Genomic DNA, 23,965 nt, shown 5'->3' on the forward strand with positions numbered 1-23,965 from the left:
GACTCAGCCTATTTGAAATAGCAGAAAGGATCGCAATTTTGAAATGTGGAATGAGAAGAACAAGGGATGAGATCGCTTTTGAGGGAAGATGGCAGAATGCCAACCAAGGGAGCGATAACTGAATTCCCAAATTCTCAGTAAGAATCTGTCGAATGAAGGCATGATCTTCCAACTGCACAAACAAAGCCATGCACCGTTTGGAAAAGCTGCTGACCAGTCAGACAGAAGGGAGAATAAGGAGCTCCTCTCTGAGGTGACGTTTGTCTCTTAGGCTTTATAGATGACGTCAGAGGACAGTCAAACAACGTGTAGATGTGATCAGCGCATGTAATCTCAGTGGTTCTCAGCAGAAGCTGCCTCAAGTGCAAAGAAGAGTGAGTTTGTGTGCCTGCCTGCATGCAAGTGCATGTTGAAAGGCGGCTGGGAGCTGATTCTGGGAACTGCAAACCATAGAGTTGAACTTCAATCCGTAATTAAAAAGACGGTCTGCGGCTCCTTAGGAAAGAAGTGCTTGGGAGTGGATATCTGTGGGGGAGGGTATGGTGCTCTGAAACAAGGCCTGTTGACCGGCACATTTCTCTTCTTTCTAAAGGGACTCTCCTCAACTGCTGGGGCAATGGGTGTGATTTGGTAATGCATTCCAGCTCTACATTCATCACTGTGGGATAGGTTCCTATGCTAGGGGAAGGTGCCAGAGGTTTCAGAGGAGTGAAATCCCCATCAACAGCTGGTGGCCTGTGGCTAGGGATGATGTCATCAAAGCTGGTAAAAGCCTGTAACTTAGAGGGCTGATGGCAGTTTGGAGGGAGATCTTAGACCCACTTTGGCCTGGGTCCTTCTCAATATTCTGATTAATGCTCAGGACAGGGTCACAGATGACATACTTATCCAATGGGCAATGACTTGTAGCACCTGCTGAACAGTAGAACTCTTGATTCTAAACCCTCTTTGCAAGTGGTGTTGGGAGGCTCCATGAAAACAATGAACACTAAATTAAACACCCATTAAACACCACATTCCAATTATGGAAAAGAATGTAGCGGCTCACTCTTGGGAACAATAAAAATATGAAGGGCACAGAAGGTTCAGTGTTGGCTGAGAAATCCAGATCCATGTGACAAGCCCATGCCTGGGTCTTAAAAGTCATGACAGGGGCTGCTCTTGCAGAGGTTTCTGCTCTTGCAGAGGGCCTGAGTTTCGTTCCCAGCACCCTTATCAAACAGCCCACAACTGCCTGTAACTTCAGCTCCAGGAGAATCTGATGCCTCTGGTCTCCTTGGCCACCTGCACTCACAGGCTCATAGCTCCCCTCCCTCACATGCACATAATAAAATTGAAAAAGAATGGAGGAGAGTGTCCTTCCCTGATAGGGAAGCCTGTTTAGGAAACAGGAGATGAGTTAACGATGAACTGCTCTTGAGAAGCCCTGAAGGTTTTCAAGGAGTGAAAGCTCCTTATTTCCCTTTAAAGACTTTATAGCATTAAGAGTTGGGGAGAGAACAGAGCAGACTAGGAAGAGGAGTCCCCCAGCCCTCATTACCTCATGTATTCAAACAAGGCTAATCAACCACACAGTGCACTAGGCGAGCTCCAGAGTCCCTCATGCATTTGGTGTCTACTCTGCTTACCTGCCTATTCTGCAGGCAGGGAAGGAGCCCAGGGTCTCAGAACAGCAAGGAAGAAGAAGGGTGGGAAGGCCAGCTATGACCAGAAGCATCTTGCGGGCGGCCTTGTTCTTAACTGTACTCAGGACCACAGCTTGTGAGAACCGAGAAGGGCCCTTTGGGAATCCCTGACTCAAGCTCTGATGATACAGAGGACAGAGCCAAAGGCTGGGGCTGAGTGGCTCACCCAGGGCATCCCAGAAAAGGCTGGGACTAAACCCAGCCTTAGGAAGGGCTCCCATCCTACCCTAGTCCTTGTTAACTACATGACCTGGGAAAGTTACCTAATCAATCTTCCTATAACCCTGTTTCCTCCTCTGTAAAATGAAGACACAGGGTGGCCATAAAAATTAAAGGAGGAGCCACGTGACAAGCACTTTAAAAAGCAGCCTAGAAGAACTAAGCAATCACAATGAAACTAGACAGCAACCGTATATAGCAACACTATCTTCAGATTAGCTGCTCGTAGGGAAGGAGGGCTGGCAGAGCAAGGCTAGAACTGGTGGGAGCCCTCCTCATTACATACTTAATCCATTTATGCCAATGACCAGGCAGGTCACCCTTGTATCAGAAGTCCCTGGGCTGGGGCTCATGGAGGGTGATCTATCCCATTGCTGGGATCCCAGTAGAGAAAGGGAGACTCAGACAGGTGAGCTATCACAGTTACCTTTTCCCCGGGAGTGACAGAGATGCGCCATACACAGTGCATGTGGGCTGAGTAGCCATTGGGGTACTCAGGGGAGGAGAAGTTACCGGTGCTGTCTTGGAGGGTCTCACCACAAGCTGTCAAGGCAAAAAAAAAAAAAAAAAAAAAAAAAGGAGCTAGGCTGCTGACTGCAGGTGCCAGACTCTGGCTCACTCCTGAGCCTTGGAACCCTTAGAGAAGACAAGAGTGGCTGAAGAGAGGTGTTCTGTCCCTTTAAGATGTACCCCTCCTCCTTACATATAAACATAAACCATCCTACTTCTCTAGGCTAGCGCTGCCAGGGTAACCAGATGCCCTGTTGTCAAGGCAACATGGATTCCAGAGTTTAGGTCAAACTCTTTTGGTTGGCCTCGCCTACTCCTTACTGTCCAGGAGAGAGGCTAGTTGTACCCCCTTTCTGTCCCTATTCCTCCTCATTCTAGTCCCCCCTACCACTTACCAGCCTAGCCCCAGGTTGGTCCATAACCAGAATACTGTCCTTCCTTATTGTCCTTTCTTCCCTTCTTCTCTGAGACTTACAGCTGTGACTTTATAGGGGATCCTGGGCCCTGGCTTCTGTCTTCCTTGGACCCCACCCTCCATCCCTCTTGGTCTGTCCCTTCCTTGTTCCAACCTGGGCATTTGTAGAGCTTCCGGGCCTGAGCGATGTCCCCCTTGCTGAGTCTGGTCCTTTGGCCAATGGAAGGCTTCACCCCATTCACCTCATACTTGGGAACAATGGTGTCCAGGAAGATGCCCCTGAGGAAGACATGAGGAAACTAAGGGCATGAGTGTGCTGGAAGATGGGTGAAGAAGGGTGGTGTGTCCATCCACACCCACGAGCCATGACTCTGCCAGGGCCCAGACATTCCTCAGCAGGGTCAGCAAAGGGTGGAGACATCTCACCCTGTCATTAAGCTGCCCACTGACCAGTAGCCACCCTGTTCCGTGGCAGCTGGGGTGGGGGAGCCCCAGAAATGCTTTGAGAGATCAGGGACCCAATCCCTTATGCTCAAACTGGCTTCAACTCCCATTTGTCCTCTCTGTGACGCCACCCAGCTCCCACCTCTCCAGACCTCAAATGCTGATTGAGTCCCAATCAACTTCTCTCTTGACTTCCCAGGGTCAACCCATTACTCTCTAACATGGCAGTGATTGGAGCAAGGCCAAAGGGCAACCATCGTTCCCACAGTAGCCAGCCAGCTCCTAGGGCACAGTGCCCCTTTTTCCCAATTCCTTCCTGCTGATCTCTGCCTTTCCCTGAGGGAGGAGCAGAACAAAAAGGAGACAGCAGTTCTCCCCTGCCCAGGGTCCCTGACTCACATCCCGCTGGGAAGAGCCCAGCAGGGGGTGTGAGTATGATGGGAAGTAGAAGGACTGTCTGTGGGGGTGGAAGGCTGAATGAGTTCACTCCCTTCCCTGGTCTCCATTCCCAGGTCCTTAGCTTAGAGAAGAAAGGGGAGGGCCACCACCCAGATAGGGCCATGAGTGCAGAAAGGCCTGCCTGGGAAGAAGTGTGAGGAAAAGTGGGGGCATTCCTTCCAGTCTTGCCAGAGGATCTTCTGACATCAGGCCCTGGTTAAGGAGCTACCTTGTGAACTGACAATGGGGACCATTGCAGGGCAAAAGCCAAGCTTTGTGCAATGAGCCAGTCACAAAACAGACAAAACCAGCCTGTTGTGGTGGTGTATGCCTTTAATCCCAGCACTCTGGGAGGCAGAGGCAGGCAGATCTCTGTGAGTTCAAGGCCAGCCTGGTCTACATAGAGAGTGCAGGACAGCCAAGGCTACACAGAGAAACCCTGTCTCGGAAACAAACAAACAAACAAACCAACAAAGCCAGTCCTGCTCTGTAATCTCTGCTACTTGAGGGCCTGAAGGAAGAGAATCAATAGTTCAAATTCTGCAGATTAGTGGGACAGCTCCGTGAGCCAAGATACTTGCCACCAAGCCTGATGAAAAGAGTTTGATTCCCATGACCTGCATTGTGGGAGGAGAAAAATAACTCCTCCAAGTTGTCATCTTACTATCACAAAGTACAGTGTGGTGTGCGTTGCTCATATGCACACAAATTTAAGAGAGGAAAGAAAAGAATTTTAAATTCAAATCCTGCCTGGGTAACTCTGTTAATTTAAGGCCAGTCTGGGTAACTTAGTGAGACTCTCTTTCAGAAACAAAAAATAGGGGCTGGAAAGATGGCTTAGTGGTTAAGAGTATTGCCTGCTCTTCCAAAGAACCCGGGTTTGATTCCCAGCACTCACATGGCAGTTCACAACTCTCTGTAACTCCAGTTCCAGATAATCTGACAGACACACATGCAGGTAAAACACCAATGTTTAAAAAAATTTAACAGGACTGGGCATATAAGCCAGGGGCACAGCTGCCCGTGTCACAAGGCCCTGGGTTTCGAGTATTGCAAAACAAAAAGTTGGGGGCAGGAGGCAGACAACTAGAAAGAGGTGATCCCATCTGGCTACCAGTAGAAAAAGAAACTGCTCTGGTGGCAGAGGAGAAACAAACCTGGCTCCTTTGGGTTGGCACATATCGGAGACCCCACAGAGCGGGATCTGTGAACTCAGGTTTTCGGTCTTCTAGTCCACAAACCCTTGCACCACACAGCAATGGGCAGAGCCTGGGCCTGCCAGCTCTGCACTGATGGGAGAGACTACTGAGGCAGGCACAGCCATTAGCCCTTTTTATAGGGGCTCCAGACACCCACAAGACTACTACCCTTGTCTTTGGTGCCTGCTGGGGCAGGGCAGGACAGAGAGCAGAGGATGCCAGAAGGCAGGCTTGGGCTTCCCTGGGCAAGGCCTGGACCACGTCTCACCTGGAGAATGTGTTGCGGGCATAGTGCATGATACTGTCAAAGTCATAGGTCTCTCCCAAGGACTCTACTTCCTGAACCTCCATCTTCAGGAAGTTATACTCCTGCCCTGCAAAGACCGTGAGAAGAGTGGGGTGGGGTCGGGGGAGTGGCCTGTGTCCTCCCTGAACCTGTGAGGGGCTGCCTTATCTGAAGGTGTAAGAGAACTAGAGGGGAAAGGGGACAGAGACATCTATAGACGAGTTCTTCCCAGCAGAAAAGACAAGTTCTTCCAGGCAGAACTTGCTGAAGGAGACCACAAATGGGGGATGGGAGGAGGCAGGACAGAGAGAAGCAGAGAAATGATGGAGGAGAACAGAGCTAGCAAAGAACAGGAGACGGAGGACAGGTAAAGAAATAATAAGCCTGTGGGGATCTCCAAGGACAAGCTGGCTGCAGCCCAGCCTTCTCCCCAGGAGAGCTGGCTTCTGGCTACTCAACCTGACCCCTATGGTCCAGAACCTGTGCCAGACCCCCAAGCAGCTTCAGAAACCCTAGGATGGATGCAGCCCCTGGGGTGTGTGTACCTGGCTGTATGTTCTCGCGTACAATCGAGACATGGCGGTCCCGGTCGGGCCGCGTGTGCTCGTGCCAGAAGCCAATGACATGGCCCAGCTCATGGACCACGATGCCAAACTTGTCACAGTTCTTGCCGATGGAGATGGCCTGGGGGCCCCCACCTCGGCGACCCACGTAGGAGCAGCACCTGGAGGGCGGGGCCAGCTCAGGGGGGTGGTCCCGAGCTGGGGGAGTGCATCCACTCAGGGGCCGGGCCAGGCTGCTGGGGGGGGGGGGGGGGGCGGGGGTTCGGGGGGGGTGGAGATGGCCCTAAGCACCCAATGCGCAGGCTTTATGCCGGGGTCTGAGCCGTATCAATGGAAGATGCCCATAGCAGGGAGAGGGGACGGGCAGGCCCAGCTGAAAGCAGCAAGAGTGCCTAGGGCAGAACCTGCCTGGGGATCACCCCCAAGGGTATAGCGCCCAGGGGTCCCTGCTCACCCGCAGGGTCGATAGGTGAATACAATATAGCTGTCCTCATCCGTGCGCTCCAAGAAGGTGACACAGGTATGCTTCTCCCAGTGCCTCATGGCCTGCCGGAAGACTGCCCTCTGGCTGCCTGTGGAAGGATAAAAAGCCAGGCCGTCACAGTGTCAAGTGAGTGGGGGTTGGGGACACTTTCACCCCTGATCCAGTGTGGCAGCCAATCTGCAGGCAGGCTGCCTGGGCTAGGAGGGTGTGGACAGGCCAAAGGTAACCAGGCCAAGGCCAGGTGTAGGCTTGCTCACTCCCAGCAGCATGCTCACCAGTGAAATTCCCTCCGATAACAAAGGGGATGACCCCATCGGGCCACACGCGCTCTGGTCTGGACGTCGCCGCCCGCCTGCTCCGGGGCCTGCCTCTCCATCTGCCCCTGGTTTCCCTCCGTGACTGCCCGCTGGTGCTCTGACCACCCAGGGCAGATGAGTTCCCTGGAACCAGAAGAGGAAAGAGTCTGGCGGTAGCAAGTGAGTGGCCAGGAAGAGGAGGAGACGCAGAAAAATGAAACCCATTATTTGTAGATTCCGGATTTGCAAATTCGCCTACTTTGCTAAACATTTGTTTGCAGCTCTCAAATCAATACTGTCAGGTCACCCATAAACATGCCTAGGCAGTAAAATAATAATAAAAAAAAAAAAAGAAAAGAAAAGAAAACAATGTTGAGTGGTCCATTGTGTGCATATTCCCAGCCAAGGTCGAACAAGGTATTCCGTCTGCCTGTTTCACATCTCACACCATAAACAAATAACAATTTTTAGGTGAACCTAGTGCCACTTTTTTGGCTTTTTTTTTTTTTTTTTTTTTTTTTTTTTTTTTTTTTTTTAATTTGCTGCTTAAAATGGTTCCTAAGCAAAGTGTTCCTGTGCTGTCTTGTGTTCCCAAAGCAAGGAAGCTGGGCTGTGAGCCCAGCCTGGTGATGCGAACCTGTCATCCAGCTCCTGGGGAAGCTGAGGCAGGAGGATTATGACTTCAAGGCCAGCTCGAGGTCTACAGTGAGCTTAAAGCCAGCCTGGACGACTTAGGGGCTACCTAGAAGCAAAAAGGTAAAAATGGAGCTGGGCATATACCTTGGTGGTAAAATGCTCGCCTGGCACACTCAAGGCCCAGGTTCAGTCTCCATTATCACACACATGCACATACAAAACCAAATCAAAACAAAACAAAAGGTGGGATAAATCTTACCAAGAAATGCCCGCATTCAATCTATTTGTTCTGGCTGAAGTCAATGCTGCTTGCTAGCCATGAGTTCAGTATTAAGGAACCAACTTTACATTAAATAAGGTGTCTTTAAGTGAAACACACATAGGATATGGCCGGTTTGCAAAAATATGACCAAAGACTGCTCACACTTTTCTCCAAGAGCAGTGACTCAGTCATTGCTAAGTCATTCTTCATGGTGACTACGTAAAATAACTATATGGTTCTATAACAGCTGGGAGGCTGCACTCTAAGGAATCCGGAGCTGCCATGGATCTCAGGAATGGACTAGGACTTTGAGCTAAGATGAAAAGGCACTCCCTTCCCAGGAACTGTGGGGACTGTGGGATCTGAGGTTTGGAAGGTGTCCCTTTTTGTCGAAGAAGCCTCCATACCAGAGAAGAACACAGAGCTAGGCGCTTTCTCAGGGCTCCGGGGCCCTCATTCCCACTTGACCCAGCAGCTCTATGGCAAATGCCACAGTATCTGAATGAAAAGGAGACTAAGGCCAAAGTTTTACCCTGAATCACCTGGTGGCGGCAGCACCCTGATAAGACTTTCCCCTGCGCTATTCTTAACAGTTTTCACTGAGGTCCTGTAAGCTTCTCTTGTCAATAAGACACCAGAATAACCTTTGATGCCAACTGCCCTCTTGGATAGTTGGCTTCAAATCCCTAAATTGCTCACACCAGGATCATCCTTCCTGCAGGACAAGGAAGATGGCCTGGCACATCCAAATGTGCCCGGAATTGACCCTCAATAGAAATCCCTCACTTGAGGAATGGGAGAGTTCTGTAAGGGCTTTCTGAACCAGGATCCAGCACCATCCTGGTGATAGACAGCAGTAAGAAAGCTGGGAAAAGCCAAACCAGCCATTCTTTCTCCCCATCACTAACGCCACAGAGGTTGGTAGGTGCTTGGGAAACCAGGAAACAAAGAGCTTTGTGCCCAGCTCTGGGACCTGTAAACAAATCCTTTTTGCGTGGCATGGAAAGATACTAAGTGTACACACAGAACAAGAGAGCACCGTAAGTAAAGGTGAACAGTTGACTCTTGGAAACAGTTGGGGGGGGGGGCCTGAAGACGCTCCTGGGGAGGCTCCAGAGAATGCATAGAAACTTGCATGCTGGGACCAGGAAACCCAGGAGGGACTGTGATATTGGGTACAGCATCATGGAGTGAAAGACACAGGTCTGGAGTCGAGTTCCATCCAGCCTTGCCTCCTATACACCATGTGTATGATACTGGGCAAATCACTTTACCTTTGTGAAGATTAGCCTCAGCTTCTGGAAGACAGGAGTGGTCCTGAGAGTTACCCCTTGTCCTGGTTGGAATTTCTGTTAACTAGACACAAGCTAGGGTCATCTGGGACGAGGAATTCTTAGCTGAGAAAAATCTCTCAATGAGGCAAGTCTGTCAGGTATTGTCTTGATTGATGATTGATGTGGGAGGGGCCCATTTACTGTGGATAGTGCCACCCCTGGGTAAGCAGTCTTGGGGTATATAAGGAAGCAAACTGAGAGAGTCAGGAGGAGCAAGACAGTAAGCAGCACTCCTCCACGGCCTCTGCTTCTGTTCCCGCCTCCAGGTTCCTGCCTTGAGTTTCTGCCCTACGTTCCCTCAGTGATGGAGTCTGACCTGAGAGTTGTAAGCAGAAGTAAACCCCTTCTTCCCCAAGTCGCTTTTCCTCATAGTGTTTTATCACAGCAATAGAAACCCTAACTAAGACACTCTTGGAGACGGTTGAAGACAGTCAAGTAGGATAATACTTTTGAAAGTACTTTGTAAGCTGTATGCTTGAAAAATACTGCCAGCTGGCTCCCATGGGTGTCAACATTATTTCTTTTCTGGGGAAAGGATAAAGATATCCCAAGGAAGACAAGCCCCTGTGTTGGGTTCAAGTTTATGGCCTCTGTCCTGGGAGGGCTTAGCTGGAAATGGAGGTGGATGGTCTTGGTTCCCAAATCTGAAAGATGTTTCTGAGACACAGACAACCAGCCTGTCCCATCATACCTGAGGCGTTGATGGATGACCTTTGGGCTGTTTGCTGTCTGAGAGCTGCAGCTTGCTGTACCCGGAAAGCCTTCAAGTCCTCCTCATCTAGGGCAATGTCCCCAAGGAAGGCAGCTGGAGGAAAAAAAAGAAAAAAAAAAAAGAAGAAGAAGCATTCAGAGGCTGAGTTAATCCTCCTACCCTGGGCTGCACTCATTGTCCTTATAGCCCTGAGACAGTGGGTACACAGCCCTGACCCCTACAGCCATGCTATAATCCTCAAATGCCACCTGAGAAAGATAGAGAAGGAGAGCGACAGGTCAGCATCTAGCCTCTTTAGAGTTATACTTGCTGCTTACTTCAAGTGCCAGCAAGTGTGGAGGGTGATAATACATGCTTACAGCCACAGCTATTCAGACAGCTGAGGCAGAAGGAGCACAGGTCCGGGCTCTGGAGGCTAGCCAGAGTAACATAACAAGACCTACCCTGTCTCTTAGATAGTGAAATGGCTCAGCGAGTAAAAGTGCTTTTCTCCAAACCTGATGACCTGAGGAAGGAGAGAACAAGCTCCTGCAAGCTGTCCTCTGATCTACACGGAGAGAGAGAGAGACAGACCGAGGCAGAGAGACAGAGACAGACAGGGAGAATAAATAAAACTGTCAAATAGTTACATGAAGACAACTGTGTCACCCTTCCCAACATCTTCAGCAAATACTAACTGGTGCCTATTTTTGGCCAGTCATTAAGTCAGAGAGCAGCAAGGCAGAAGAGGTTCCTAGCCCTATGGAGCTAGCCCTTACAATACAAAGTTCACACAAATACTGACTCGGAGAAATCCACAGAGACAAAGTACTGACAGTGAGACACTTTGAAGCACAGGTGCTCTAGAGTCTAAGACCACATGAAGCTTCGTCCCCAAGGTGGCACTACTGGCAGGTTCTGTGCACCCTTGGGAAGCGGAGGCTTGTAGATACCTATGTCAGAAAGAGAGAGAGAGAGAGAGAGAGAGAGAGACCTGGCCCTTTCCTTATCCTAACTTTGCCAACTGCCAAATGTTCCCACCACAATCTGCTGCCTGTAAGAGGCTCCAGTACCACATTCTCCACTGTCTTGAACTGGAAACTCGGGAACTGTGAGCCCAAATAAACCTTTTCCCCAAGTCAGTCCTCTCAGGTGTTTTGTTACAGCGTCAGCAAGTTGACTAGAAAGCAGTCTGTTTGGGAGCCTGTGCTGAGCATGTGTTGCCGCACAGTAAATGCCATTTCAAGCAAATGGGGGAGGATTTCGAGCATTGTAAGATGTCTAATGTGCTCTCCTGGTCCAACAAGGCTTGGCATGGGTAAGCAAATCTGGGAGGCCCAGACTAACACCAGGAGGCTCCCAGCTAACAGGGAAAGGTGTAAGAGTTGTCGAACAAACCCTGAATTTCTGGGTCCTCCCTCTGGAGAGGAAAGGCCCAGGGGTGGGACAACGCCCCCACTCCTCCCCCCCCCATTTCTGGATCTGGGAAGAGAAGCTTGTGGGCTGAGCGACCTGTCTGCTTTCTGAGAAGTCTAGAGTGAGAAGAAGCCGAGGCGCAGCACTGCCCGTCCTGGAAGGAGCCCAGATGTGAGCTTCACGCTGGGCTGGGCTGGGCTAGGGGAGGCGGGAGGCCAAGCTGGAGGTGGAAGCGCGGAGGCTTCCCTGCAGCCTTGGTGACATCTGCTTCTCATCCCCGCAGAGTCAGCATTACACAAATTGTCTTAACCTTGAGGCCTTACACTCGGGTTCCTCCGCCCCGGTTGGCCCCACTGGGTGGATACACATACATTTGCTTTATCACACACACACACTTAGTCAGACGCAGGCGGCTGACGTCCCTGTGGGCATATGGTGACATCCAAACCCATGCTGCCTGTGCAGAGCCGTTGAGGTCAGAGACTACACCCCTCTACACGCAAGCAGCGCCCAGCACTGGATTGGGGTTAGAAAGAACAAACTGAATGAATGAATGAATGAATGAATGAATGAATAAAATATCGTGCCAGTTTTCTTCTGGTCTGCAAATACATGCCCAGTGACACATGCTCACTTAAGACACAGATCACCCAAATATGAGAGAGTGACCTTAGCAGTCGTTAAGCCAACCTTTTATTTAACAATCTAGAAAACTGAGGCCCAGAAGGAAACTGACTTAAGTTAGACTATACTAAGCCTCTGGAAGGACTGATTCATACTCAGGCTTAACCATTCCTAGTCCAGAGGATTTACTCAAGTTCATTACCTCTCAGGAACCCAAATTGTAAATAGGTATATGCAAAAATAGCCACACACTCAGACACACACACACAAAATACACACACAGTCACAGAGTTCTAAAGAAACACAAATACAAGCTCCAACACACACAAGCCAATGGCAAGCCCTGAACTCATTAAGCCAGTAATAGCAGCAGTAATGACACCTTATGTAAATGTCTGTTGAAATTTACCCAGCGCTTTCCAGTTCACAAAGTGTTCGCTCATTAATGAGTCCATTTAATCCCAGCCCACTCACAACATGCCCCGTAAGCCATATGACACCCCTAGGAGTGTCCCATTACAAACATTTGGAGGGGTAATCTCGAAGCTAGACTCCAGCCCCCTTCTTTGACTTCAGAAACCAGGACCCTGGGGCTAAAGAAGACGGCATGTCCAAGGTAACTAGTCAAGAGTCTGCTTTGGTGCTTGGAAAGCTTCTCTCGGGATGATACCCTCTGCCATCCAGGCTTAGTAACTGATGTTACGGTGACAGAAGCCTCTCAGTTGCGTGCAAAAGGGAGTGAGACAGGAGAGACTCCATCACAGGAACCTCTCACAAGGCTGGACACTTTGTGCTTTTTGCACATACACATGGCACCTCCAGGGTTCTACACCCATGGGCATTGCCAGGCACCCTCAGTCTCCCTACAGTGTTGATTCCAGGACCCCTACAGATAGCAAAATCTTGAGATGCTCAAGTCCACACATAAAATGGCACTGTGTTTGCATAGAACCTACCATACACTCCTATGTCCTCTCTCATTCTTTTTTTTTTTTTGAGACAGGGTCTTGTGCAGCCCACTCTAACTTCAAACTCCCTATGTAGCTAAAGGTGATCTTGAAGTTCTGATCCTCCTGCCTCTACTTCCCAAATTCTAGGACTACAGACATGAGCCACATCATACCGGCTTGAATTCAGAGCTTTATGCCTGCTAAGCAAGCATTCTACCAAACATCCTCACCTCTCCTGTAAACTTCAAATCCTCTCTAGATGGCTTATAATACTTAATATAATGTAAATGCTAGGTAGTTATTCCACTGTGATTCTTAGGAAAGTCTGCAGATGTTCTGTCTAGACCAATTTTCCACCCTACAGAAGGCAGTTGTGCCCATGGGGCTGGACTACCAGCAAAGAACGGGTCTTTGGAAGCAGAGACTGGTCTTTGAATCCAGGTTTGGCTCCCAGTAGATGACACATAAACTCTGAAACCTCAGTTTTCTCATATCTAAAAGAAAGCACACGCTAGACTGCATCTCGTAAGATTCCTGCAAGAAACAAGGATGAGCATACAAAGCGTCTAGCACCAAGCCTAGAGCGCGGTGCTCACCATACCATCCTGGAGACTCAAAGTCAGCTCCAAACCTTCCTTAGGCCTACCAGGTCCCTTGCAGTCACTCTTCATCTGAGCAAATCCATGGACAGAGATTACAGAACCACGTTGGCCTGGGAGTCAGGGCAGTGTGGGACCAGGGCAGGGCAAGTAGAAAGAACAGGGCTAGCTCCAGAGCTCAGCTGGATGCCCCTGTGGTGGAGATGTCATGGCTGAAGAATGCATGGGAACAGAATGGGGGCAGGGTAGGGTGGGAGGAGAGCCTACCGCCAGGAGCTGGGCTAACAGCTGGTCCATGTGGGATCCTAACCTGAAGAAGCTGTACAGTCTAGACGCAAGAGAGTTCAGGATGCTTTCCCCGCCCAGAGGAAGCCCCCGGATGGAGGTCGGGGTCAAAGTAGCAACTGTTTTCAACAGAGTATCAGAAGTTTTTGTTTTGCTCTCTGGCTGTCAAGCAGCCAGGAAGCACTTGAGGTGCTCTGCAGCCAGGCCCAGTGCTGGAGGGGAAAGATCACAGAGACACATCAATGTGCATGTGGACCTAGAAAGCAATCTTTGTCCCCCAGGTCAGCTTCTGAACTCCGAAGTCCCCTCCTCTTGGCATGGCCAGGTCTCACCTCCTGAGTGGAGCCTGACTGGCGTGTGATGTAGCCAGCCTGTGGAGGACAGGCATGTCTTTCCCTCAATGAATGCAGCCGTGAAGCCAGGGGAGGAAGTACTTATGGCCCCAGAGTACGAAAACGAATTTATTCCCGTGTCCAGTTATCGTTGGGCATTTGTGCTTGTGCTCACACAATCCAGACACACATAGGTGAACAGACCTACTATGAAGCAAAGACGCATATACAACTGATTCCCTGTGCAGGTTCCAGTGTGTTTCTTACATATAAGAAAAAGAAAACAAGGCAGAGGCAGGCGGATCTCTGTGAGTGGGAGGCCTGTCTGGTCTACAAAGAGAGTCCAGGGCAGCCAAGGCTACACAAGAGAAACCCTGTCTCAAAAAACCAAAAAAAGACAAAAAAGGAAAAGGAAAAGGAAACAGGGCTGGAGAGATGGCTCAAAGGTTAAGAGCACTGGCCGTTCTTTCAGAGTGATCTTAGTTCAATTCCCAGCACCCGTACGGCAGCTCACAACTGTCCATAATTCCACTTCCAGAAGATCTGGTACCTTCACATAGCCATACATACCAGCAAAACATTAATATACATAAAAATAAATAATCTTCTTTTAAAAAAAAAAAAGACAGAAAAAAAAAACCACCTTAAATCTGGACATAAAAACTGTTTAAAAAAAAAAAAGAAGAAGACATAAGCAGTACACTGCATTTCACAGTCCACACTCCTCAAAGGAGAAGGGCTCCTAGGAATGTACAGAGATGTGCGCATGTGTAGGAAGAAAGACAAACGGAGCCTCCATATACCTCCTGAGGAGATAGCCTGCTCCACCCCACCACTCCCACGGGCACCAGCCCCAGCCCCAGCCCCACACTAATGTTTTCCCAAATCACTTAGAATGGACTTCATAAGAATCCCTTCTTCCTGCCAGCTGCGGTGGCACAGGCTTTGATCCCAGCACTCAGGAGCAGAGGCAGGTAGATGGCTGTGAGTTCCAGGTCAGCGTGGTCTGCGAAGCAAGTTCCAGGCTGGCCATGAAAACGCAGTGAGACCCTGTCTCAAACCAAAAGAAGGGTCCCTTCTTCCTGAGGCATCTAACTGGTTCCCCTCCACAAGGGCCCGTGGAGGTGTGTTTTCCTCCACCCTTGGGGCACCTAAAAGTGAGGGTGACTAAGGCAGGAAACAGGGTCTTGTGTGAGAGGAGTGACTCACTCAGGGTGTCTGGAAGAGGGAATGTGGTCTGGTGAGAGATAAGATCATAGGCTTCCTCTGGACTCTACACCTGAGCCAGAACGTCCCAGGGGTGAGGGTGGTGAAAAGGACCTATAAGCGTTGTCCGCGTCTCCTTTTGCAGACACACTGGCTGCCAGCTGAGGTTTAAGTGAGAACCCTGTGTGTCAGTGTCAAGATGCTATGCTCGGAATCTCTGAATTCCTCTTCCCTGGCTCGGCGTTCAACACAAGAAACCAGGGCTTCCAGTAAATAACCTGAGAGCAGGCTTGGTAGAATCAGCCCTGAGCACACCCAAAAGTCCAGGCTGGCTTCTGGCCCAAAGGTTGAAGACCTTCCCCAGGACATCAAGGATCTTAATTTCCGTCCTTACTTTAACAGTAGCCTTAAGTGGATGTGGTAGCTCACCCCTGTAATCTTAGCATGTGGGAGGCTAAGGGCAGACGATGATGAGTTCAAGGCCAATTTTGTGAGACCCCCACCTACAAAAGCAAATAAATAAATCTAGCTCAAACACTAACTGAAGAGATAATTTTGAATGATGAGGCCTGCTATGTTTAGAATAAGTTGGGAGCTCTCGTTTAAGCTGGGGGAGTCAAAGGGCTTTCGTTGCTGGTCCCGTTAGAGAAGAAGAAGGAACATGAAGAAGAGGTCGTGGAGGAGGAGGAAAAAGGGGTGTGAGTACACCAGCCACTTCCAAAGGAAGTAGACACAGGCACCTGCCACAGGTGCCTCAGCATCTGGTGGTCAAGGCGATAGAGGGGCCAAGAAGCAATTCAGGCTGGAAGGGGCAACACAAAGAAAAGAGGTGGTGGGCCTGGAGCTTGGGGTGGGGGGGGGGGACAGCAGATTAGGCTCAGCAGAGGTGTATACACACTAGTGCAGTTTCCTCAGGGGTGGGACACAGGGCCTAAGCATCAGTCACACCCAAGGAGAAGGCCTGATCTGACACTGGAGCTTGGCCTTGACAGGCTCCAGGCCCTCTTCGCCACCTCAGGCCTGGCTGGGCTCCCCACCAGCCTCACTTCACCCTGGTAGAAGACTTTCTCCAGAGCTCTTGTTTGAAGCTCCAAGTCAGCCAGCCCCACCCTAGGATGAAATCTGAGACTGGGGATGGAGCCCTGAGCCTCTTGCTGTTCCCAAAAATCACTCCCATTTCCCCATTTTCGACAAGAGCATAGCTCCCTACTCGTTCTTTGAGGCTGTACTCCTGTCCCACCTCCTCCACAAAGCCTCCAACTCGGCAAACCTTCCCAGACCCCCTCTGATCACTTTGCTTTGCCCTCCCTATCACCAGGAATGAAGAGGTGATGAGGGACCCCGATTCTTCCTGGCTTATGCTGTGTAAAGTCATGTACTCTTGGATCCTTCTTGCTTAGGATGTGATCTCTTTAAGGACAGAGCTCTGTCTGGAAAGTCTCTGCATCTCCCACATCACCAAACCCAGCCCCGAGACAGATCAGGAAATATACATCACTAAAGGGATAGGAGACACAGAACAGGGTCAGGGAGATGCTAGCTTTTCCTAAAATCCAAGTCCATACCCTCTCAAAAAAGAAATGAATTAATAGCCAGAGGCATAGAGCATGGGGGTGGGGGGCGCAGACATTTATTTAGTGCTTACTGCATGCTAATGATAAGGGATTTAATATATTCTCAGATTTAGCTCTTACCACCACCTCTGTGAAGTGATGTATTGTCGGTCCCGTTTTACTAATGAGGAAACTGAAGTTCAGACACCATGCTTAGCTTTCCTGGTGGTTAATGAATCCTTCAGAGTCCATGCCCTGCTCATTCTTCCTCCTGCCCTCCTACCACACACAATGAAACTTCTAATGTCCTGATTTGCCCACAGCCCATCAGGCATGGAAGAGGAAAGACTGAAGAGTTTAGCTTGTCCTGATCACACTAAAATGGTCCCTATCCCACCCAAGGATGGATGCAGCAAGGAGAGTCCCTCGATCAAGCCCCCCTGTGGTCAGGACTAGAGCTGCCTGTCCCAAAATTCTGTGTCCACTTCCTTGGGTCCCATTCCCTGGCTCTAATTCTTCACAGACAGGCTGAAGTCAGAAGCAGGAAGTTGAGGAAAAGTTGTGACATCTTGTCCCCAATGTGTTCCAGGAAGCCTTTTCAGGGACATCAATCAGGCCAATGGCCTGAGTGCCTGGTCATCTGGTCACTCCAAGGGGATCAAAGCAGGAGGATCCCCATGAGCAAACATCTCTCTCTCTCTCTCTCTCTCTCTCTCTCTCTCTGCCCTGACCTTGACTAATTAACCTCAGCTGTCTGTGGGGTGAGAGGGCCGATGTTCAATATACGAGTTCTCTTTGTGTGGCTCATTTGCCATCCCAACTTGGCTCTGGCACAGCTCTCCTGGCACACAAGGGCACAGGTAAGCCCTCTCCTGGGCCAATTTCTCTGACGTTGACAGCTGTCTCTTGAGTGCCCCAAGAGCTGCTGCAGCTGGCCAGATTCATAGGATTGCCCACAAAGGAGTATTCCATGGAACACCCTGGAAAACGTTCTCCTTCCACTGGGCTCGGCAGCCGGGAAATCTATTCCTTCGGAGCTGCAGGCCTTCTGGGCATCCAACCAGACAGATGTGCAGCCCACTGGCAAACAGACAAGCAGGCAAACACCACTATTTCACAAAGCAGGAGGTATAGGGGAGAAGGGACACACACACACACACACACACACACACACACACACACACACACACCCAGTGGAGAAAAAAGCCTCCCTGCCAGCGAGATTCGTTGGGACCCAGGGAGCTTTCCCCAGGACTCCTCTGCGAAGGCAAGCGGCAGCCGCAGCAGTTTCCACAAACAGCAGCAAAACTTCAGTCCTAAAAGTCCCCCAAACTTCCCCCTCCCTTTCTCCCTCGGTCTTTTGTTCCCCCACTGCATTGCCAACCAAGCAGCTCCCAGCTTCCCACACTGGACTGTCCTCTCCCAACCCAAACCCCAACCCCTGGCCGGCCCGCAGCCTCGATCCCAGCCTGTCCAAGCCCGGCTTCCGTGCGCCCCTGGGGGAGCCGGGGGTTCGCTCACCCGCCTTGCAGGGGTCTTTGTAGTTAAGGAGCTCCGGGGCGTCTTCCTCGCCCAGGTCGTAGGTGTAGTCGGCCAAGTCCAGCGGCCGGCCGGCGCGCGGGAGCAGCAGCAGCAGCAGCAGCAGCAGCGGCAGCGACAGCGGCGGCAGCGGCGGGCGGGCCACGCCGGGCATGCTGGCGGGTGGCTGTGGCGGTCGCGCCCGGACGCGGGAGCGGGGCGACGGGGAACGGATCGCTGGAGAAGGAGGGGAGGCGCTCTCCCCCCGCAGCCACCTCTTCCCGTCCCGTTTCCTGTCTCCCGCCCCCCTCCCCGCTCGGCCCGGCTTGCTCCGGCCCTGGGCTCCGGCGTCCCCCAGCCCTCGGCTCGGTCGCTCCTTTTCTTTTCTCGCCGCCCTCCCACTCCCCACCCCCCCCTTTTAGGGAAATGAGCTCGCTGGAGGGCGGGTTTTCGCCCAGCTCAGCCCCCCTCGGGGCCGGGACCGTGCTCGGCCGGGCCGGGAAGCGCGCCAGCCGGGCGGGGAGGGCGAGAGCAGCGCCGCCCGCCCCGGAGGGGGATCCGCTGCCTGGGGCCGGGGCCGGGGAGGGGGCAAGGGCCCGGGATGCCCGGAGGCACCGCTCCGCCAGGGGCCCCCTAGTGGCTGCTGTCCTGCTCGGAGCAGAGCGCCTCCGGGCACGGGACACGCTGTCAGGTCGGTTTCTGTCTTTGAATCCTTGGACCAACGATCGTTCTCGACTCAGCCTGATACTCCGAAGTCTGTCTGTCTCAGACCTCCTCTCTCTCCTCTCTCGCTTCTCGCTGTCTCTCTGTCTGGCTGTCTCTCTGCTGTCTCTGTCTCTGTCCTTCCCTGCGGGCACACCGCTGGAGGGCGCCTAACACCCGTGTATGGAGCCCAGGTCCTGTCCCCCCCACCCCCATCCCCGCCTTTTGCCGGCTTCTCCACCACCTAGGGTAGGGACAAATCCCCATCACTCTTAGAAAGGATGTGGCAAAGCGCCCCAACTCCGCCAAACCTTCTCCTTCCCAGGACGGCTCCTGCTAGGAGCGGAACTGGGGAAAATGTGGAAGGAAAGAAGTGCCACTCTTTGTTTTTCAATCAGGCTGCTTTATTCTTTTGTGGCAGGAGCCCCCTGGCCCGTAGGGGACACCTCTCCTCCACGGACTTCTACCCTCTCCTGTCGGGTATGGGCAGGAGCAGCTTCCTGCTTGTCTGTCAAAGACTCTTGGCCGGGGGTCTTTCCTTTCCCTCTGCGTTTGCCACCGACCCTGTAAAGCAAAGAACCGATGTTTATCAGGTGAGGGAGGGGGCGATTGCTGCTGGTCTTTCCTGTCCCGAAGGAAGGAACAGGTCCCGTTTCCTACCGACCCTGTGACACAGAGCTTAGCATGTGAGGGAGGGTGACTGAGGAGTAGCCTGCTTGATTCCGACTTGCGTGCGCTGTGTCTGTGAACCTTTCACCCTCAGAGCTCCCCAGATCACTGACTCCAAGAGATCCCTAATAGATCCCCTGGCAAAGGAAGCAGCCCAAGACCTCCTGGTGTTGCTCAGGCACCCTGAAAGATACTGTTGCTCACCTGAAGCGTCCTAGATATAATATAGCGGCAGCTCTCCACACAAGGTGCTCACAGCAAGGCCTAGGAAAGCCACGTCCCTCCCGGAAGAACCAGCATCATGCCCTTCCTCCTGGCCCAGCCTGGAGGTGGGTGCTGAGGGCTTGGCCTGGAAAGAACACTACATTCAATCTCACCCGAAGTCCTTACTGTGGGACCCAAAGCTAGCTAGCCAGGCAAATTCTTGAGGCTCAGTATGGAGGGACTGGGCTGGAATCAGAAGCCCATGGGTGTTGTCTGGGCTCAGCCAAGGCCAGCTGAGAGCTGGTGGGAAGGAGCGACACAGGTGAGCATAGAAAGGAGAACACATTGGGCCCAGGAGAATCAACACTACATAGGTGGCCCTAGCCATCATTTCAAATATTCCCCAGCCCTTGGAGGGAGACAGCTTACTCCTTCCGCTCACACACCCACCTGGAAGTTCTGGGATTTTCTAGTGAAAGCCTCAAGGCTAGGGATGTTCTCTGGAGACATCTTCATGATATAGCAGCAGGTTCCCGGAGCTGGCTTATAGGCAGTCAGGAGCTAGAATGACACAGGAGGTCATTCGGGAAGGTCCCTTGCCTTACTCACTTCCCAACTCAGACATCTTTCTTTAGATTAGCCGTGGGAGTAACATTCCAGTCTGTGATTCAAGCCCCTGAGGGGAAGCAGCCAGGCACAGGATGGAGAAAGACCTCTGGAAAGGAGGGGGTACAGTGAAGGGAAGTTCCAGTAAAGTTGTGTTGGTCCCTCAAGCACGCTCACCCTCTGGAAGTCGTACACAACAATGCCACTGGAGCCAATGGAAAAGGTAGCAATGGTGTCCACGTGCTCACTCAGGGCTAGACGTTTCTGAGTTTCCGGTGCTCCAATGCTCATCTCGAGGACCTAGGGAAAGGGTGTCAGGGTGCTGCCTGGAATTCCTCTTTCTTCTCTCAGCATTTTGGTACCCGGAGCCCAGAGCATCTATCTACCCAGAGCCCTCTTTCCTTCTTCCCTGGGATCTGGGGAAGGCTAAACATAACAGGTGTTGGAGTGACTGCTGGTTATCACACTGTAGGCCAGGGCCTGGGAAGGAAACGTCTACGCTGGACTGCTACCCCATCTCTGTTTGTGCCACCCAACATATGCTGTAGCTGGTCCACTCCCTTCTCTCGAACAGCTGCCCATCTGCCCATCCCAGTCAGCCCTCTGTCTGACATGCCCTGTGGTTACTATTTGCCTGCTCACCATCTCGGTATGTTTCTGACTCATGTGAAGGCCCATGAGCAGGGCCCCTACAATCACCACCACAACAAGGACCACCACCACCACCACGATGAGCAGGCGCTTGAGATGCACGGGGCAGCAGGGGATGCGGAACTGGCTCCTGGGACCTGCTGAGTAATCCTGAGAAAGTGGGGAAAGCAGAGAAACAAGCAGGCAGGTGAGCGGATGTCCCTGTCCTCTCCCTGCACAAGCTGGCCACCCTCTAATGCCTGTTGAGGCTATGAATGTGCAACAAAGGACCGGTGAGTTCAGAGAAGGCTTTGGGGAAGGTGGCTGGACTCTTAACAAAACCATAGACACTTGGAAAGTTAGAAGCAAATTGTAGGTTTGGAACAATCCAAGAGAGCTGGTTACCAATCTCATCTTCCGCTTCCCCGCTTCCGTTTCTGAGCACCCCAGACATAGCCAAAGTTTTCGTACCCTCAAAGGATCCAGGTAGCACCACCTTCATGCTTTTACAGAGAGTCCCTTTTCCTTCCTTCCCATTCCAGTTTATGGGTCATCTTCTTATTTTTTACATTTACTTATTTGGTGTGTGTTTGTGTGTGTGTGCGTGTGTGGGCAAGCACGCATGCATAAGTTAGAAACAATCTCTCTCCTTCCATCATGTGAGTTCCAGGGATTAAACTCAGGCTTATCACATTTGGTGGCAAGTACTCCTACCTGCTGAGCCGTTCTTCTCCTTTTTTTTTTTTTAAAGACCCAGGCTGCTTTTCAACTCTTTATATATCTAAGCATTACCGAATGACTTCCAAACTGTGTGCACGCCCATACCTGGTTTGTGTGGTATGGGGGACTGAACCCAGGTCCCTGTGCTTGCAAGGCCCTCTACCCACCGATCTACATCCCAGCCCCACATGTCGCTTTCTCTGTGAGGCTTCCTATGGCCTCCCAATACTTGGTGGCTCTATCAGTATTCTTCACAGGCCTTTCTATGGACTCTTACGGTGGCTCTCAATTCCTTTCTACAGGAACTCATGGCTACCGTGCCTGCCTCTGTAAGGGACTCTTAATGATCATGATGTCTTCATTGTAACAGCCAACTCTAAGCTAGATGAGCATCTGAGTCTCAAAGAAGAAAAAAAGCCTATAGAGGATGGAGCAGGCAAATTTAGTACACTTATATACATACGTACGTATGTATGTATACAAACACATACACACACACACACACACACACACAACCACACTCACCGGTGGACTCTCCATCAAGACCTCCTTGCTACCCACATCCATTTTGTAGACTCTCTCTCCTCTCCTCATCTCTCTGGTGTGACCAGTGTCTTATATATCACCAGCGAGAGAGAAAGGACAGAGGTGAAGGACTAGATCTCCTGTCTGCCAGCCAAGTCCTTGGCTTTGAAGCTTGTTTGTTCCTGGCTTCTTAGAGGCTAGGCCCTGATAAGCCAGCTGCAAGAGCCCCCAAGGGCCCTTGGCCTAGGCACATGAATCCTCTTGGCCCAACAAGAGCAAACCTGGATGAGGTGAGCAAACTCACCCTCAGGCCACCTGCTCCTCTCTCCGTGGGTGTCTTTCTGGCATGTCTGCTTCTCCTGCTGGCATCTGCCTCTGCAGCCCTGTGGCTTCTCTTCTTCTGACAGGCCAAACTGTTCAAGCAGCAGCCAAGAATCTGGCCATCCCTTTCCACGAGATAATCTCCATTCAGGGACTGAGAAAGTGGTGCTTACTGAGAGGGGGTAGAAAGGTATCTAGTGGAAGGACAGGGCCTGGGGCAGGACCTGGGAGTCTGTTCTCGTGGCTTCCTAGATAGGCTCAGATCCCTCTTTACCTCCCCCCACACGTGTTGTCCCTAACGTCAGATTTGCCCCAGTCATTTTCCCAATTCTGGAAACTCTGTCCCCACTAATGGGAAACTCTTACCCATGGGTGATGAGTGCTTTTTCGTTCTTTGCTCTGGGTTTGTCTTTCTATTTAACTCTCTGATGGCTTATTCCATACCTTACTCTTGGCCTTCTAGTGCTGAGGATCAAATTTAGGGTCATGAGCTCGCTTGGGAGGTCCTCTACCACTGAGCCACATCCCCAGCCCTTGATACTTTCTTAAGCCAACATAACCTTGCACAGGACTGCATGTGATCCCAGCCACCTCTGCTCCTCTACTGCTCTATCTACCCTTCTGTCCTCCTTTTTCATAACTTCTAAATGAGCCCATGTAATTTGACCAAATCCCACCCACTTTCACGACCTCCTCTTTCTGCCTGCTCCTCACCTTCTCTCTTTTCCCAAATTCTCTTCTGTGCCTTGGGGTAATATGTCACATCTACCACTGACTTAGGATTGCCTGCGCCCTTTCAACTTGGGGTTGGATACATGCCCCCAACTCCCTTTTAAAGATCTATTTATTCTATTTATTTATCTATTTATTTATCTATCTATCTATCTATCTATTTATTTATTTATTTATTTATTTATTTTTATGTGTATGAGTATTTTGCCTGCATGTCTGTCCATGTGCCTTCTAAATGCCTGGTGCCCTTGGAGGTCAGAAAAGGAAGTTGGAGCCACTGAAACTGGAGTTACAGACAGGTGTGAGCTTCCATTCGGGTGCAGGATATCAAACCTGGATCCTCTGGAAGAGTAGCCAGTGCTCTTAATCATCGAGCTATCTCTCCAGCCCCTCCAGTTCCCTTTTAGTTGTTGACCAGCTGGTCTCCAAAAATCTTTGCACCTCTGAACCTTTACTAAGAGTAAGCCAGGTCCCAGCACTTCCCTGCAGTGACCTGACACTCTGTTCTCCTATACAGATGCCCCTTATTGTCTTCCAGGTTGTTTCCAGGACCCTTCATGGACATGCCAAATCCACAAGTGTGCAAGTCTCTTGTGCAAAACAGCCTAGAGAAGTCACATACCTATGCATCCTCTCACATACGCTTCAACGATTGCCTGTGAGTAACCAACAACTCTTTAACTTGACTTAACTCCCTCAATGGGAGGGAATCTGTACCTGGTATTGGAAACCTAGCTAACTACTCCGTGCTAGTGGAGTCATGGTTACTGGAGGAGAATCTACAACCACTAATTCACTAAACCAGCATAACCCCTAGCAGCAATCTATAAACATTTGTTCTTACACCCACAGATAAGTGTAGTTGCCGCCTCTCATCAAGGAAACCTCTCTCTGCAACAGAAACCATTATA

The 23,965-nt window shown here is 51.0% G+C and overlaps 2 protein-coding genes across 4 annotated transcripts in view; both read right to left on the reverse strand.

Moving 5' to 3' along the window:
* Positions 1 to 18,692, reverse strand: part of Bmp1 (bone morphogenetic protein 1) — a 43,988-nt gene extending 25,296 nt beyond the window's left edge. Inside the window, exons 1-8 of one of the 3 annotated variants that reach the window (XM_055609636.1) lie at positions 17,949 to 18,369; positions 9,463 to 9,576; positions 6,519 to 6,683; positions 6,214 to 6,331; positions 5,742 to 5,920; positions 5,179 to 5,284; positions 2,984 to 3,108; positions 2,332 to 2,447 (exon numbers count right to left, since the gene is read on the reverse strand). In XM_055609636.1, the coding sequence (XP_055465611.1) occupies positions 2,332 to 2,447; positions 2,984 to 3,108; positions 5,179 to 5,284; positions 5,742 to 5,920; positions 6,214 to 6,331; positions 6,519 to 6,683; positions 9,463 to 9,576; positions 17,949 to 18,120 (1,095 nt within the window). In that variant the 5' untranslated portion in view covers positions 18,121 to 18,369. Of the gene's footprint in view, positions 1 to 2,331; positions 2,448 to 2,983; positions 3,109 to 5,178; positions 5,285 to 5,741; positions 5,958 to 6,213; positions 6,332 to 6,518; positions 6,684 to 9,462; positions 9,577 to 17,948 lie in introns of those variants that run through there. The other 2 variants (XM_055609638.1, XM_055609637.1) reach the window with 2 other exon arrangements.
* Positions 18,693 to 19,093: 401 nt separating this feature from the next.
* Positions 19,094 to 22,810, reverse strand: Sftpc (surfactant protein C). Its single transcript, XM_055609862.1, has 7 exons — positions 22,772 to 22,810; positions 22,306 to 22,476; positions 20,769 to 20,927; positions 20,304 to 20,426; positions 19,971 to 20,081; positions 19,521 to 19,665; positions 19,094 to 19,211 (listed from the first exon to the last, which is right to left on the reverse strand). The coding sequence occupies exons 1-6, from the start codon at positions 22,808 to 22,810 to the stop codon at positions 19,531 to 19,533; spliced, it is 738 nt and encodes a 245-aa protein (XP_055465837.1). The 3' UTR covers positions 19,094 to 19,211; positions 19,521 to 19,530.
* Between the last annotated feature and the right edge of the window lie 1,155 nt (positions 22,811 to 23,965).

The sequence above is a fragment of the Psammomys obesus genome, unplaced genomic scaffold (genome assembly GCF_907164565.1).
Source record: "Psammomys obesus unplaced genomic scaffold, mPsaObe1.curated_primary_1811, whole genome shotgun sequence".
Taxonomy (NCBI): domain Eukaryota; kingdom Metazoa; phylum Chordata; class Mammalia; order Rodentia; family Muridae; genus Psammomys; species Psammomys obesus.

What these genes read in the sequence shown, in the direction of transcription:
- Sftpc (XM_055609862.1), bottom strand. Translation starts at nt 22,810, where the DNA reads ATGACCCTAAATTTGATCCTCAGCACTAGAAGGCCAAGA. An exon ending in TTGTGTACGACTTCCAGAGG is followed by an intron (nt 20,082 to 20,303) that starts GTGAGCGTGCTT and finishes GTGTCATTCTAG; the next exon opens with CTCCTGACTGCCTATAAGCC. An exon ending in GAAAATCCCAGAACTTCCAG is followed by an intron (nt 19,666 to 19,970) that starts GTGGGTGTGTGA and finishes TGTTCTTTCCAG; the next exon opens with GCCAAGCCCTCAGCACCCAC.